Source organism: Enhydra lutris, unplaced genomic scaffold (genome assembly GCF_002288905.1).
Source record: "Enhydra lutris kenyoni isolate GAN:26980312 unplaced genomic scaffold, ASM228890v2 scaffoldscaffold39, whole genome shotgun sequence".
Taxonomy (NCBI): domain Eukaryota; kingdom Metazoa; phylum Chordata; class Mammalia; order Carnivora; family Mustelidae; genus Enhydra; species Enhydra lutris.
Window position 1 is genome coordinate 9,070,531 of NW_019154123.1, and position 12,266 is coordinate 9,082,796.

At 39.5% G+C, this 12,266-nt stretch overlaps 1 protein-coding gene across 2 annotated transcripts in view; it reads right to left on the reverse strand.

Annotated features, from left to right (window-relative positions):
• The window catches only part of LOC111155064 (lysine acetyltransferase 2B), a 101,666-nt gene continuing 89,400 nt past the window's right edge, over positions 1–12,266 (reverse strand). Inside the window, exons 14-19 of one of the 2 annotated variants that reach the window (XR_002641117.1) lie at positions 8,970–9,084; positions 7,442–7,478; positions 7,135–7,198; positions 6,952–7,036; positions 1,829–2,076; positions 1–1,158 (exon numbers count right to left, since the gene is read on the reverse strand). Coding sequence is in view for 1 of the 2 variants with exons in the window: in XM_022515096.1 (XP_022370804.1) it covers positions 1,883–2,076; positions 6,952–7,036; positions 7,135–7,198; positions 7,442–7,478; positions 8,970–9,084 (495 nt within the window). In the remaining variant the exon portion in view is untranslated. Of the gene's footprint in view, positions 2,077–6,951; positions 7,037–7,134; positions 7,199–7,441; positions 7,479–8,969; positions 9,085–12,266 lie in introns of both variants that reach the window. The other variant, XM_022515096.1, reaches the window with a different exon arrangement.

The following is a 12,266-nucleotide window of genomic DNA, read 5'->3' on the forward strand; positions in this document are numbered from 1 at the left end:
GCTTTTTAAAATATAATTTAAAACTATGTTGTACCAGTACAATATATTAATTTTACAAATGTAAAATTTTATCCGCTGTTAAAGCATTTGCAAAAACCACACATCCTACTTCAGCTTTATTGCACAATATCTATAAGAAAATATTAATTTTTAAATTAGAAAACATAAAAATGCTTTCAATATAGAAGAGACAATCTGATTTTAAAGACAATACTCTATAACAATGTCTACCCAGAAAATAACAACTTTCACAGGATACCAAGCTGGACAGATGCTTTGGCAGATTCAGGACAAAGCACTGTTTAAAACCAGTCCAAGATACTTAATCCAAACTGTATCATCGTTCTTCACTAGAAATCTAGATGCCACTCAAGGTGGTTTCTTATGCTTATAAAAGTTGAGGCATTTTTCGGTGTGAGCATTCTGAATATCTCTTACATATTAAAAACCATACTTCCCACTGGCAAACAGCCATTTGCAGGTTTTTTTCCTTCATGCAGATTATCTCTGGCAACTGTTTTTGACAACTATTACATGATCATTTTAACTCATTTATGCTGATAGAAAACATCAAGTTAAATATACTTTTAAAACCTAGTCCTTTACAAAAAATCAGTTTATAAATTTTTATCATAAAAATTAGTGTCAAAGACCATCAAAATGGCCTTCATTTGTTTGATATTAGTTGGTTCTCTCAGAGTTGGGATGGCAGATGTCCCACTTTTCTATGTAGTGTTAATCAGGAAATATTTCCAAGCACTAAGCTGGAATCCCAAGACAGATTAATAAGGTTGTATGATGGATTTTAGTGGGATACTACCCTGGGTCTGTCTTCCAATGTAGGTGTTAAAATACTGACAGCAAATCTTGGTGATTTAATTCACCTCAGACAATGAATATAATCTGTAAATGCGAAAGGAAAAATGTTCATATAATACATTATCAGTGGGGTTGCAAACATCATAGAAAAGGGAAAAAAATCCTTATTTGTTAGAACAAGGATTCACCAAATTTGATACGTACGTAGATGATGCATCGTTCCTTATTAAAGTACATTGATTCAATCTCAAAGTGTTTTTAAATGTATGCCTCTGTGCATCAGATTGCCTTTTGGAACTTATGGCCTGCATAAGCGAAGTCAAATATAATAGTCCACATCTGTGTAGAGAAAATTATTATTAAAATAGTGGTTATGTGCTCATGAGTTTATTGTAGGTAGATAGAATTATCAAAAATCCAGATGCTTATAAAAAAGTGTGCATTATTTAGAATTTCTTCCTTAGGAATCAAAGCAGTTGCTTTTCTGGAACTGCATTTTTCAGAACTGCTCAAAGCACCTCATCTAGATGAGTGTTTTTTTAAAAAATATATATAAAAAGTCTACAGTGAGACTTCAAACATCACATATTTCACCTTTTACGGGCTTCTTATCATGTATCCCTTCCTTAAAGTCCTTCAGAATAAAATAAAAATAAATTCTCACATTCCATTAGAAAAAAATGGAAACATTCATGGTCTGAAAAGTTTCTGCATTCCCCCAAATCTTGGTACTATGTGCAATTTCCTCATACACAGGTTTTGAGGAAACCCCTGATCATCTATTATTGAATATTCAGCTAATGGACATGCCATAGAAAATTTACAATAGTAGTAAATAGCTTAAAATCTATTCCATAAAATAAAAATGTTCTATGACTTCAATTTAAATACATATCTGAAAAAGCTAAAAGGAGGTTTTATTTGTTTGTTTTTCAAAAGTGCTAATTATTACATTTACAAGTAAGTATCTTCAAAACATTATGTCCAATTCTTTATAAAACTAAACCACCTTGCTTTAGGCACACTGCTTGATGAGTTTCTAAGAAGCAGAAGGGGGTAAAAATCACTTGTCAATTAATCCAGCTTCCTTAATTTTACTGAAGAAGAATTTCTCCAGGATATTGGCACATTTGTAGTATTCACTCTCAGGGGGGTTGTACTCTTTGCAATTGGTAAAGACTCGCTGTAAGTCTGCCATGAATAATTTCTTAGACACGTAGTACCTATTCTTGAGGCGTTCGCTCATGGTTTTCAGATCTGCACAGGAAAAAAAAATATTAGCAATCTTTGACTCCTTTTAAACAGTAACTGACAAAAAAGGAGACAGGGAGAGAAATCTATGTCATCAGCGTGGCTACATTTTTACCATCCCAACCCCTTAAGAGACATTCTTAGGATCACGGAAAACAGTTCTTAAATTTCATGTTGTTTCTGTTGTGAGAGCTTCTTGTGTAAAATCACAGCATTTCTGCGTTGAAAGGATCATTATTAGTCATTTGGCCCAATCCCCTATTCAGCACAAGGAAGCTAAGTAGATTAGCAGTGATAAGTACGATAAACTAAGTACTGTTAGCTATTCATCCAGAATTATACAGAAGAGGCTCTCTCTACCCGGAGTAGAGCAGGTGGAACGTTTGTCTGAATCATTTCATTACTTAAATCCAAACAATAATACTGAGGTTTGTTTCATTATATTCACAGTTGTTTTGGAGCTGCAGAAACAGAACTAAAGTAGAAAAACTGATCATAAATAAATCTACAGATACACCAGTATCCTTGCATATAAAATGGTTCAAATGAATTTAGTTTCATGTTCCATCCATGAAATATGAATCACAGGCAGTAAAAAAACAAAACAAAACAAAACACAAATAGTAATTCCTTTTCTAAAGCAAGTAAGCTTTGAAAAATTATTGTAAAAATAATATTTTCCTAATATATTCACTTGCTTTAAATTATATTATTTTACAAATGAAAACAGTACTTTATTTAAACTTGTAAGAATAGTGGTTCCATCAGTTGGGCGTCTGCTTTGGCTCGAGTCACCATCTCAGGGTCCTGGATGGAGCCCTGCATCAGGTTCCCTGCTGAGCAGGGAGCCTGCTTCTCCCTTTCCCCCTGCCACTCCCCCTGCTTGTGACCGCTCTCTTTCTCTGTGTGTCAAATACATAATAAAATCCTTTTAAAATAAATAAATAAATAATTTTAAAAAATGAACTTGTAAGAATACCATGGGGCTTGTTTACTCCTCACTCTTAGAACTGATTTACAAAATTCCATGCAGATTAGAAGATGTTAACATTTCTGTATGCCTGGGTGGCTCAGACGGTTAGGTGCCTGACTTCTGATTCCAGTTAAGGTCAAGATCTCAGGGTCGTGGGAACTGAGTCCTGTGTCAGACTCTGCCCTGAGCATGGAGCCTGCCTGAGATTCTCTCTCCCTTTCCCGGTGCCCCTCCCCCACAGGTATGCACTCTCCCTCTCTCTATAAATAGGGGCACCTATTTCTCTCTCAAATAAATAGGGGCACCTAGGTGGCTCAGTTGGTTAAGCAGCGGCCTCTTGGTTTTGTCTCAGGTCATGACCACAGGGTCCTGGGATAGAGCCCCACAGCAGGCTTCACGCTCAGTGGGGAGTCTATTTCTCTCCTTCTCCCTTTCCCTGTGCTCCTCTTGCTCCTCCCCTGGCTAGCATGTCCGCTCACTCTCTCTCTCTCTCTCTCTCTCTCTCATAAATAAATAAATAAAAATTAAAAAAAAAAAAAAAAAAAAAAGGAAAGAAAGAAAGAAAAGAAAAGAAAATCTTATACAAAAAAATAAAAAAAGAAGATGCTAACATTTGTCTACTTATAGGTCCCCTAGTTGTCTTTAAGTCTGGTTCTGTCATTAAAAATTATATTAACTGTACATGGAAAAGTCAAAATTGTTTAAAAAGTAAAATAGCTCTACCAATGCCCAAATTCCCACTATATTATCACATTTTCCAGAAGGAAAGAAACTTATAACTGAATACACTGGGATCATCAGCTAGTGAGATATATAAATTTATGTGCAACATCCAAAAATGGGGAGAATTCATTTGTGTCAAAATCTTAAATCTACCACAAAACACCAAAGAAAAAAATGTGAAATAGGTACTTTTGCCTATTTCCTTTGACTAAAGCTTCTCTTGGTTAGTGGTATGTCATCATATCTGCGAGTTCAACCTTCAATTTGCTTTCTTCTCTAACTAAAACAGTTCAGGAGGAGAGAAAAATTGGCAAATATTAAGATACTTTATAAAGACTCAGCAAATACCCCACTAGATGTCTCACCCAAGTGTGACTGAGCAGATGAAGATGTCCTCTCAGTAAATGAAAGAAGAGCAATAAAATTAACTGTGCCTCTCTAGGTAGAGTTGGATATCTACCTTACCACCTAATGCCTACCACTTAAGATATGCTGCTCAATACAGTGTTTATGTTTTAGAAGAAGAGTTGTGTAACTAAAAGGGGGTGGGGGAAATGAAACATGGCACAAGGAAGTTTATCCAAAAGATTTCAAACTATTATTTGGAAGAAAGGGGGTAAGAAGAGATGGAGAGAGCCTAAGCTACAGCAGAAACAAAATGAGAGTCATAGAAGTATCTGGATCTTTCAGAATAATTAAAATCATTCTGTGTTATTTCCTTTCTATATTTCTATTCTATTCTTAAGTTATAAATAACATCTTTCAGGTGCCTGGGTGGCTCACTCGGTTAAGTGTCTACCTTTGGCTCGGGTCATGATCCCAAAGTCCTGAGATTGAACCCTGCTGAGCAGGGAGCCTGCTTTTCCCTCTCCCTGCCACTCCCCCTGCTTGTGCTCTCTCTGTCAAATAAATAAATACAATCTTTAAATAAGTAAATAACATTGTTCTTCCTCTAGCCTTACTAGAAGCTTACTGACCAAACGGCATGTTAAAGAAGGTGATTAAGTATCAGTGATATCACATATGGAAAAATCATTAAATTATTCCATTTTCATCCCTCCCACCAACTGCGGAGTTCTGAGTAATAGGAAAACCCTGCCCAGCAATCCACGCATGGTAAGAAGACATGCTTGGGCCAGACTACTTAGACGATGTTCTGAATGAGATTCTCTAAATGATACAGCCTGGACCTGATTCATATGGAAGAAAAAGAGTTTCTGAGAGCACAAAGGAAAGAGAAGAAATGTTTTTAGAAAAAGCTGAGAAGGCAATAATGGGGGAAAGTAAAATTACAGATTTGTCAGTCCTGCCCTAAAAGCATGACCATCTTAAGGATAAGACTATACCTTTCACTCAGCACCTAAAGGCACCCTAAGAAAAATATTACTGCTCCCCTAAAAAGCACCACTTACTGTTGTACCTTTGTCTAGAACACACCTCAGTCTACCATTGGGCTTGCTCAACAGAGCCAATATTCCACTCATGAGCAGTCAGCTATGCACACAGGTGGTAGCCAACCGGAGAGGCTCATCCCCTTCTCGGGCTGGACCAAGCAATTAACATTTCCAGAGCGGACAGAAGGGACCTTCTAGACCTACCATTGCAGGTCTTCAGAGAGTACATGAGCAGGGCTGAGATAATTATTCTCCCCCAACCTTATACAACCTCCTATGAGTATTTCATGAAGGGAGTTGAGATGGTCCAGGCGATGAGGATGCAAAGGTCAGTTAAGTTTGGAAATGGGCATAAAGGATTTTAACAGGGAGCCTAGGTGACTCAGTCATTAGGCGTCTGCCTTCGGCTCAAGTCATGATCCCAGGGTCCTGGGATCGAGGCCCACATCGGGCTCCCTGCTCAGCGGGAAGCCTGCTTCTCCCTCTCCCACTCCCCCTGCTTGTGTTTCCTCTCTCACTGTGTCTCTGTCAAATAAATAAATAAAATCTTTAAAAAAAAAAATAAAGGATTTTAACATATTTTTTACAGGATGGAAAACACTGAGGGGCATGTGACCAGCTCAGGCAATGGGGCATGGGACCCTTGATCTCAGGGCTGTGAGTCTTAGCCACATGTTGAGTATGGAGATTACTTAAAAACAAGACCTTTAAAAAAGAATAAAAAGAAAAGAAAATACTGATTCCCCAAACACTCTTCCATTCAGAATTCTAGACTCACTCAACCCTTAGACTTCAGTTTTCATAACTAAGATACAGAGAAGCAAGGCAGAGAGAAAAGAGAAAGAAAAGCATATGGATGTAGGTCCACGCTAAGGAGGACAGACTACCAAAATCATTACAATGACTATATTGAAAATTCATGTGAAAATTAATGCTACAGAAAACACCTACAAATAACTCTTTTATCAGGGAGCTAATAGAGCCCTTTCATTCTTCCTTTCGTATTTTAATAACGTCTTAGTACCAGGAACAGTTTGCAGGTAGAAAAGGGACAGAAGACACAGGCTGTCTCTGAAACAATGGCCACACAACTGACTGAAAACAGTTCAGCTAGTCCTCTGTCATCTACACAATGCCAAATTAGCTTAATTGGATTCTCAATTGGCTCAATTAATCATTTTAGCATGGTGCAGGCACAGCAGCAAATTCCACAATTCTACATTTCTAAAGCATTTTGTGTTTGTCTGGCATTGGATGTGGAACAAAGCTTTTAACGGGAATATAAATAGTGACACTAATAGTATCCATCAAGAGCGTAGAAAATCGAGAACTGAGTTACTAGGATTTCTCCCTCTGCTAGTGTAGCAGGCAAGCAGCCCTACTCCAACTTCTTTTGCATCACTTTCAAAAATTATCAAAAGCTTCAAAATATATCAAGAGGAGAGCCTGAAGTTCTCCATGTGCAACCAAACGTGTAGAATGTAAACCAGGTTATGTCCCAACAGCCAGCTTTCGCATCTAGGGCTGGGTACAGCTCCCCACCTGGGTTCTCTGCATCCAGTGCCGGCGGCAGATGGCTGTAAAAGCTGCGGGCATGTCTAACGAGACTGGGCCACCCTCCTTTATCACTCTACTCTGTATCAGTGGCCCGGATGCAGGGAACCCCACCGCCCATCACATACACCCTACCCTACAACAGAAGAGTACAAATCAACCTCAGCAACCACGTGTCCCCCACACCGCCATCCAGAGAGAGTTAAATCTATACTTAGAAAATGTTAATGGCATTACCCATGGGGAACCTTATAACTTCATAATATCCCGGAGCTTCTGTTCTCTTCACAGGTTCCATGAAGGGCCAAGCGCTTTGATGGCTCTTGAGTAAAGAAAAAAGTAAGGTATCTAATATGGAAATTCCATGTGGGAAATCATTTCAAAATATCTGCATGAGGTGAATGAAAAGACGACACTCACCTTCACCTGCTGCAGGATGCTCTTGAGCGTGCTGTAAAGCTGGTCAGGGTCTTTGGGCTCTTTACTTGAAAGGAAAAGAGTAAACAGCAGAGAACCATGATTAGTTTTTTGCCCCCTTGCCAGGGGATTCCTATTCTGCTTATTTTGACCAAAACCTAAAATGGGAGCCATCCCAGAATTGTTTATGAAAAGTGAAAAGCAGCAAGTGCTGTAATGGGTGATTATAAGCAGTTTGCCTGCTTCCTCTAAGTTTCTGGAAGGAGAGAAAAATCACTTCCATTAATATCCTCTCACCCATCCTACTTACCTTTTCTCTTTTCCACTCGGCTTCCAGCCTGTCTCTCCTATATGTCAACAAAATTAAACACTGAATGAGAACTGCTTTTGGTCAAGAGAGTAACAAAAGTAATACTTAACAAAAATGAAATAAATTACAAGCATGCCTCAATAAAAGTCTAACTCTGGGAAGACAGAAATCCACCGCAATTAATTACTTCCTTCTATAGCTAACAGCAAGAAACATTTCCGAGATAGCCAACACCTCTTTCTGTTGGTGTTTTTTAAAGAAGGAACTCCCAACTTTTCAGAGGAAAATATAAAAAATAAGTATGTCCAGTATTTGGGGCACGTGTATATTTTAAACTCTAAATCACATATTTTGCTAATCACCATGTAAAAGAGTTAAGCTGTTATTTTAGGTTAGAACAAACCTTATCCTGGCCTCTCTTTTATTTGGCAAAGACCCTGCTTGTAATATAAGATGGTTTAGTGCAGCAGAAAGAAACTACAGCTTCAAGGATTTGATTTCTTGCTCTCTCCTTAAAAGCTAACTTATCCGAGATAAGTTACTTAACCTTTTGCCTCTGTAATTTATCAATCTATAAAACAGAACTCTAAAAATTAGGTGATATTATCCCTTCTGAGATTAGCTGATGTATGTAAAACAAAACAAAACAAAACAGAAGAATGCCGGCGCAAGAGGGCATTCAGCAATGTGATAGCTATGATGCCATTAGCAGGGGTAATGTAGGGAAGTGAAATTTCCAGGTCTAGAAGTAAAAGTCAGATCTGCTATAGGGTAGCTATTGTATTGAAGGAATGTATCTTGCCGGAATAAGGTCTTACTTTTTTCTGGAGAGCTGTGGTTTGTTTGATTTTGTGCTGTGTATTTAATCTTCAATATGCTACAAGATCCTGGATTTGAACTCATTGAAAGTGTGGCTATTCGATAGCTTTCGATCTACAAAAACAGCTATTTTGCAAGTTTTCACCCACGACAATTCATCTCTAACGCGCACAGATAAGAACCCTTGGGAAAACTAAAATAGGGAACTTGAAACAAATTATATGTTTCCCAATCATCTTTTCTGGAAATTTGGAGACAATTTTGGCCCAGCACACACCTGGGCAGGTTGCAGTCATGAGAGCATGAGCAAGGGTGCACACAGCAACAAATCCGCAGACCAGCATCCCACTGCTGCTAATTCTGATGGTTACTGGCCACGTGCTATTTGCGATCAAAGGACTTAACCATTCTGAGACTCAATTCCCCCATTCATAAAAGTAGAATTCCCCCATGCTATCCACAGCCATCTTTCAGTAAATGATAGATATGAACAGCAATAAGAAGGAGTCATCTAAGTCCTCCTTAATTTGTTTGCATTCAGTAGAGAAAAGACAAAGGGAAAGCATCTGCTCCCTTAAGACTACAAACACCACGAATGGAGACAGGCAAGGCAAAAAGCTTTCCAAATCACTGCACTCTGGCAACCATTTTAAACACAGTGCATGGCAAACCCAAAAGATTTTGCTTTTAAAAGAAGATCTATACATACTAATTCCGGGAATGCTTTCTATTGGAATCTGCCGAACTCCATCTTTAAAACATGAAAGTCCAGGGTATACTTTTCGAATCTGGGCTTGTTTTCTTTCTATCAGCTTTTTAATGATCTGTAAAGCACAGGAAGAAAATGCGTTTAGTGACGGAAGTCTGTTGGCTACAGATGACATCAGTCAACCTAAAAAGTCGGTCTCCTAAATAAAGTCTTCGGGACGTGAAAAGGGAGAGAGGGTGAATGCAATTGAATAGGGAAGACCTGAAAATGTACTATTATACCATACCCCTCCAGTGGCATTCACACAACTGTTTTTTGGTTTTTTTTAAGATTTTATTTATTTATTTGACAGACAGAGATCACAAGTAGGCAGAGAGGCAGGCAGAGAGAGAGAGAGAGAAGCAGAGAGCCCGACGTGAGGCTCGATCCCAGTACCCTGGGATCATGACCTGAGCCGAAGGCAGAGGGTTTAACCCACTGAGCCACCCAGGTGCCCCTCACACAACCATTTTTGAATACTTGTCCCTTGCCATCAAAAAAGCCAACAGTGAGAGAACACACTGCCCTGGAGGCCCGCTGTCCTCTTTGGCACAGAAAGACACCTCTTTGGCCAGGTGTCCTGCCCTTCTTCTCTGAGGAGCCTCTGCCGGAGCTGATCAGCTACCAGCCCAAGCCCCAGAGCCTGGACCTCTTCACATCACCCGACTAGGAGCTAAGTGTTCCCTTTCCTGGACTGAAGGGCACTTGAACAGGTCTCAGAAAGTCCCCAGTACCAGGAAGGTTGACATTATTATTCAAAATTTTCAAGGCTTGAGCCCTAATCTATACTCTTTGCATCAGAAAAGTGGCTCCAAACTGTTGAGGCAACACACCCCCTGGTGTGAGCAGCCAGGATGAATGATTCCGGAATTTTGAGAGAAGTTTGTTTTGTAAAATAGTTCCTGAAGTACTGAGGTCAACTATTTCCAAAACAGTGCCGTTCCCATTTAAAAAAGAAAAATTAATTTAAAATAGCCATCCAGGGGCACCTGGGTGGCTCAGTGGGTTAAAGCCTCTGCCTTCAGCTCAGGTCATGATCCTGGGGCACTGGGATCGAGCCCCGTGTCGGGCTCTCTGCTCCACAGGGAGCCTGCTTCCTCCTCTCTCTTTCTCTGCCTGCCTCTCTGCCTACTTGTGATCTCTGTCTGTCAAATAAATAAATAAAATCTTTAAAAAAAAAAAAAACCCTTTAAAAATAGCCATCCAGAAATTAACTATGTCATAATTGATTTTGAAAAAGAAAAAATAAAAGAGAGAGAAAAAAGGATGGGGGGAGCAAACCATAAGAGACTGAGGGTTGACGAGGGCAGTGGGGGATGGGCTAGAGGGTGATGGGCACTAAGAAGGGCGCCTATGATGAGCTTTGGGTGTTATATATAAGTGATTAATCACTAAATTCTTTATTACACTGTAAGTTAACTCACTAGAATTTAAATAATAATTTGAGAAAGAAAAACACAGTAGCAGTCAGAAATCGAATTCACAAAGGTAAGCTAAAAATTCCAGTTCGTAACAGCTTGATCTCAAACGTATCATTGGTAAATGCTCCAGCATGAACGCATTTTAATCCTGACAATTAAACAAAGAACTTCATAAGGTGACTGGGACTAGTAAAAGTGTATGTCTGGTAAACCTAGTTCACTGCTGTGCAACAGAAATATCATGCAATCAGCTCATGTGAGTTTTTGGTAAGGTTTTAGTCATTTCAGAGAGAGAGGACAGGAGCAGTGGAGAGTGGCAGAGGGAGAAGCAGGCTCCCATCGGAACAGGAAACCCAGACTGGGGACTCAATCCCAGGACCCTGAGATCATGACCTGAACTGAAGGCAGAGGCTTAACCAACTGAGCCCCAAAGGCGCCCACCCTCCCCATCCACTCATGTTCCAGTAGCCACATTTTTTAAAGTAAAAAGTAACAGGAGAAACTGTACTTTAACAATACATTTTTTATGTTTTTACTTAATCCAATACATCCAAAATATTATCACTGCAGCATATAATCAGTTAAAAAAAAAGTATGAGATATTTTACATTTACATTCTTTTATTCCTAATAGGTCTTCAAAATCAGAGTGTATTTTATACTTACAGAGCATCTCAATTTCAACTAGCCATGTATCAAGCACTCAGGAGCCAAATGCACCTAGTGGCTGCCACTCTGGATAGGATAGATCTAGATGCATGCTCTCCCTTTGTTTATTTACGAGTTCAAGTTTTTTTATTTATTTTTTTAAGATTTTATTTTTGGGCGCCTGGGTGGCTCAGTGGGTTAAGCCTCTGCCCTCGGCTCAGGTCATGATCTCAGGGTCCTGGGATGGAGTCCCACATCAGGCTCTCTGTTCAGCAGGGAGCCTGCTTCCCTCCGGCCCCCTGGCCTGCCTCTCTGCCTACTTGTGATCTCTGTCTGTCAAATAAATAAAAAGCTAAAAAAAAAAAAAAAGATTTTATTTTTGGGGGCACCTGGGTGGCTCAGTTGGTTAACTGTCCCCCTACTGATTTCAGCTCACATAGTGAACTCAGGGTTGTGGGATCCAGCCCCATTAGGCATCTGGCTCAGTGAGGAGTGTCTGAGTTTCTCTAACTCTGCCCCCCGCTCCCCACACCTGCATGCTCTCCCTCTCTAAAATAAATAAATTTAAAAAAAGAAAAAGATTTTAAAGTAATCTCTATAGCCAACATGGGGCTCAAATTTACAACCCCAAGATCAAGGGTCACATGCTCTTCTGACTGAGCCAGCCAGGTGCCCTGAGTGTAAGCCTTATTATTATTTTTTAAGTTTTTAAATTTATCTAAGTAATCTCTACACCCAACTTGGGGCTCGAACTCACAACTCCAAGATCAAGAGTCAGATGCTCTCTGACAGAGAGAGCCAGGCACCCCACCCCAGTCTAAGTCTTTTAAAAAGAGAATGCCAATGGTAATCTCTTAAACAAACACCTTCAGAAAATATAATTTCAAATATAATTTTAAAACTTTTTTTCTTTATCACGGATACTCTCAGATGTGATAACCCACCCAGGTGGCTTCCATACCCCTTGTGTAGCACCCTGAAGGTGGTGGAGTCCTAGTGAGTGACTCATAACGACACTGGAGGGCTTCTTAACCCCTCTGTGCCTCCACGGGTTGCTCTGGAGAAAGGAGACACTTTACTTGTTTCAGTTTTTTATCTTCACCTTCCTCGAAAATGTTTCCACTTCTCCACCATGTCATCATCATTCTTTCCTCAAATTCTTCTCCCATTTCATCCCTTCAGCTTTAGTC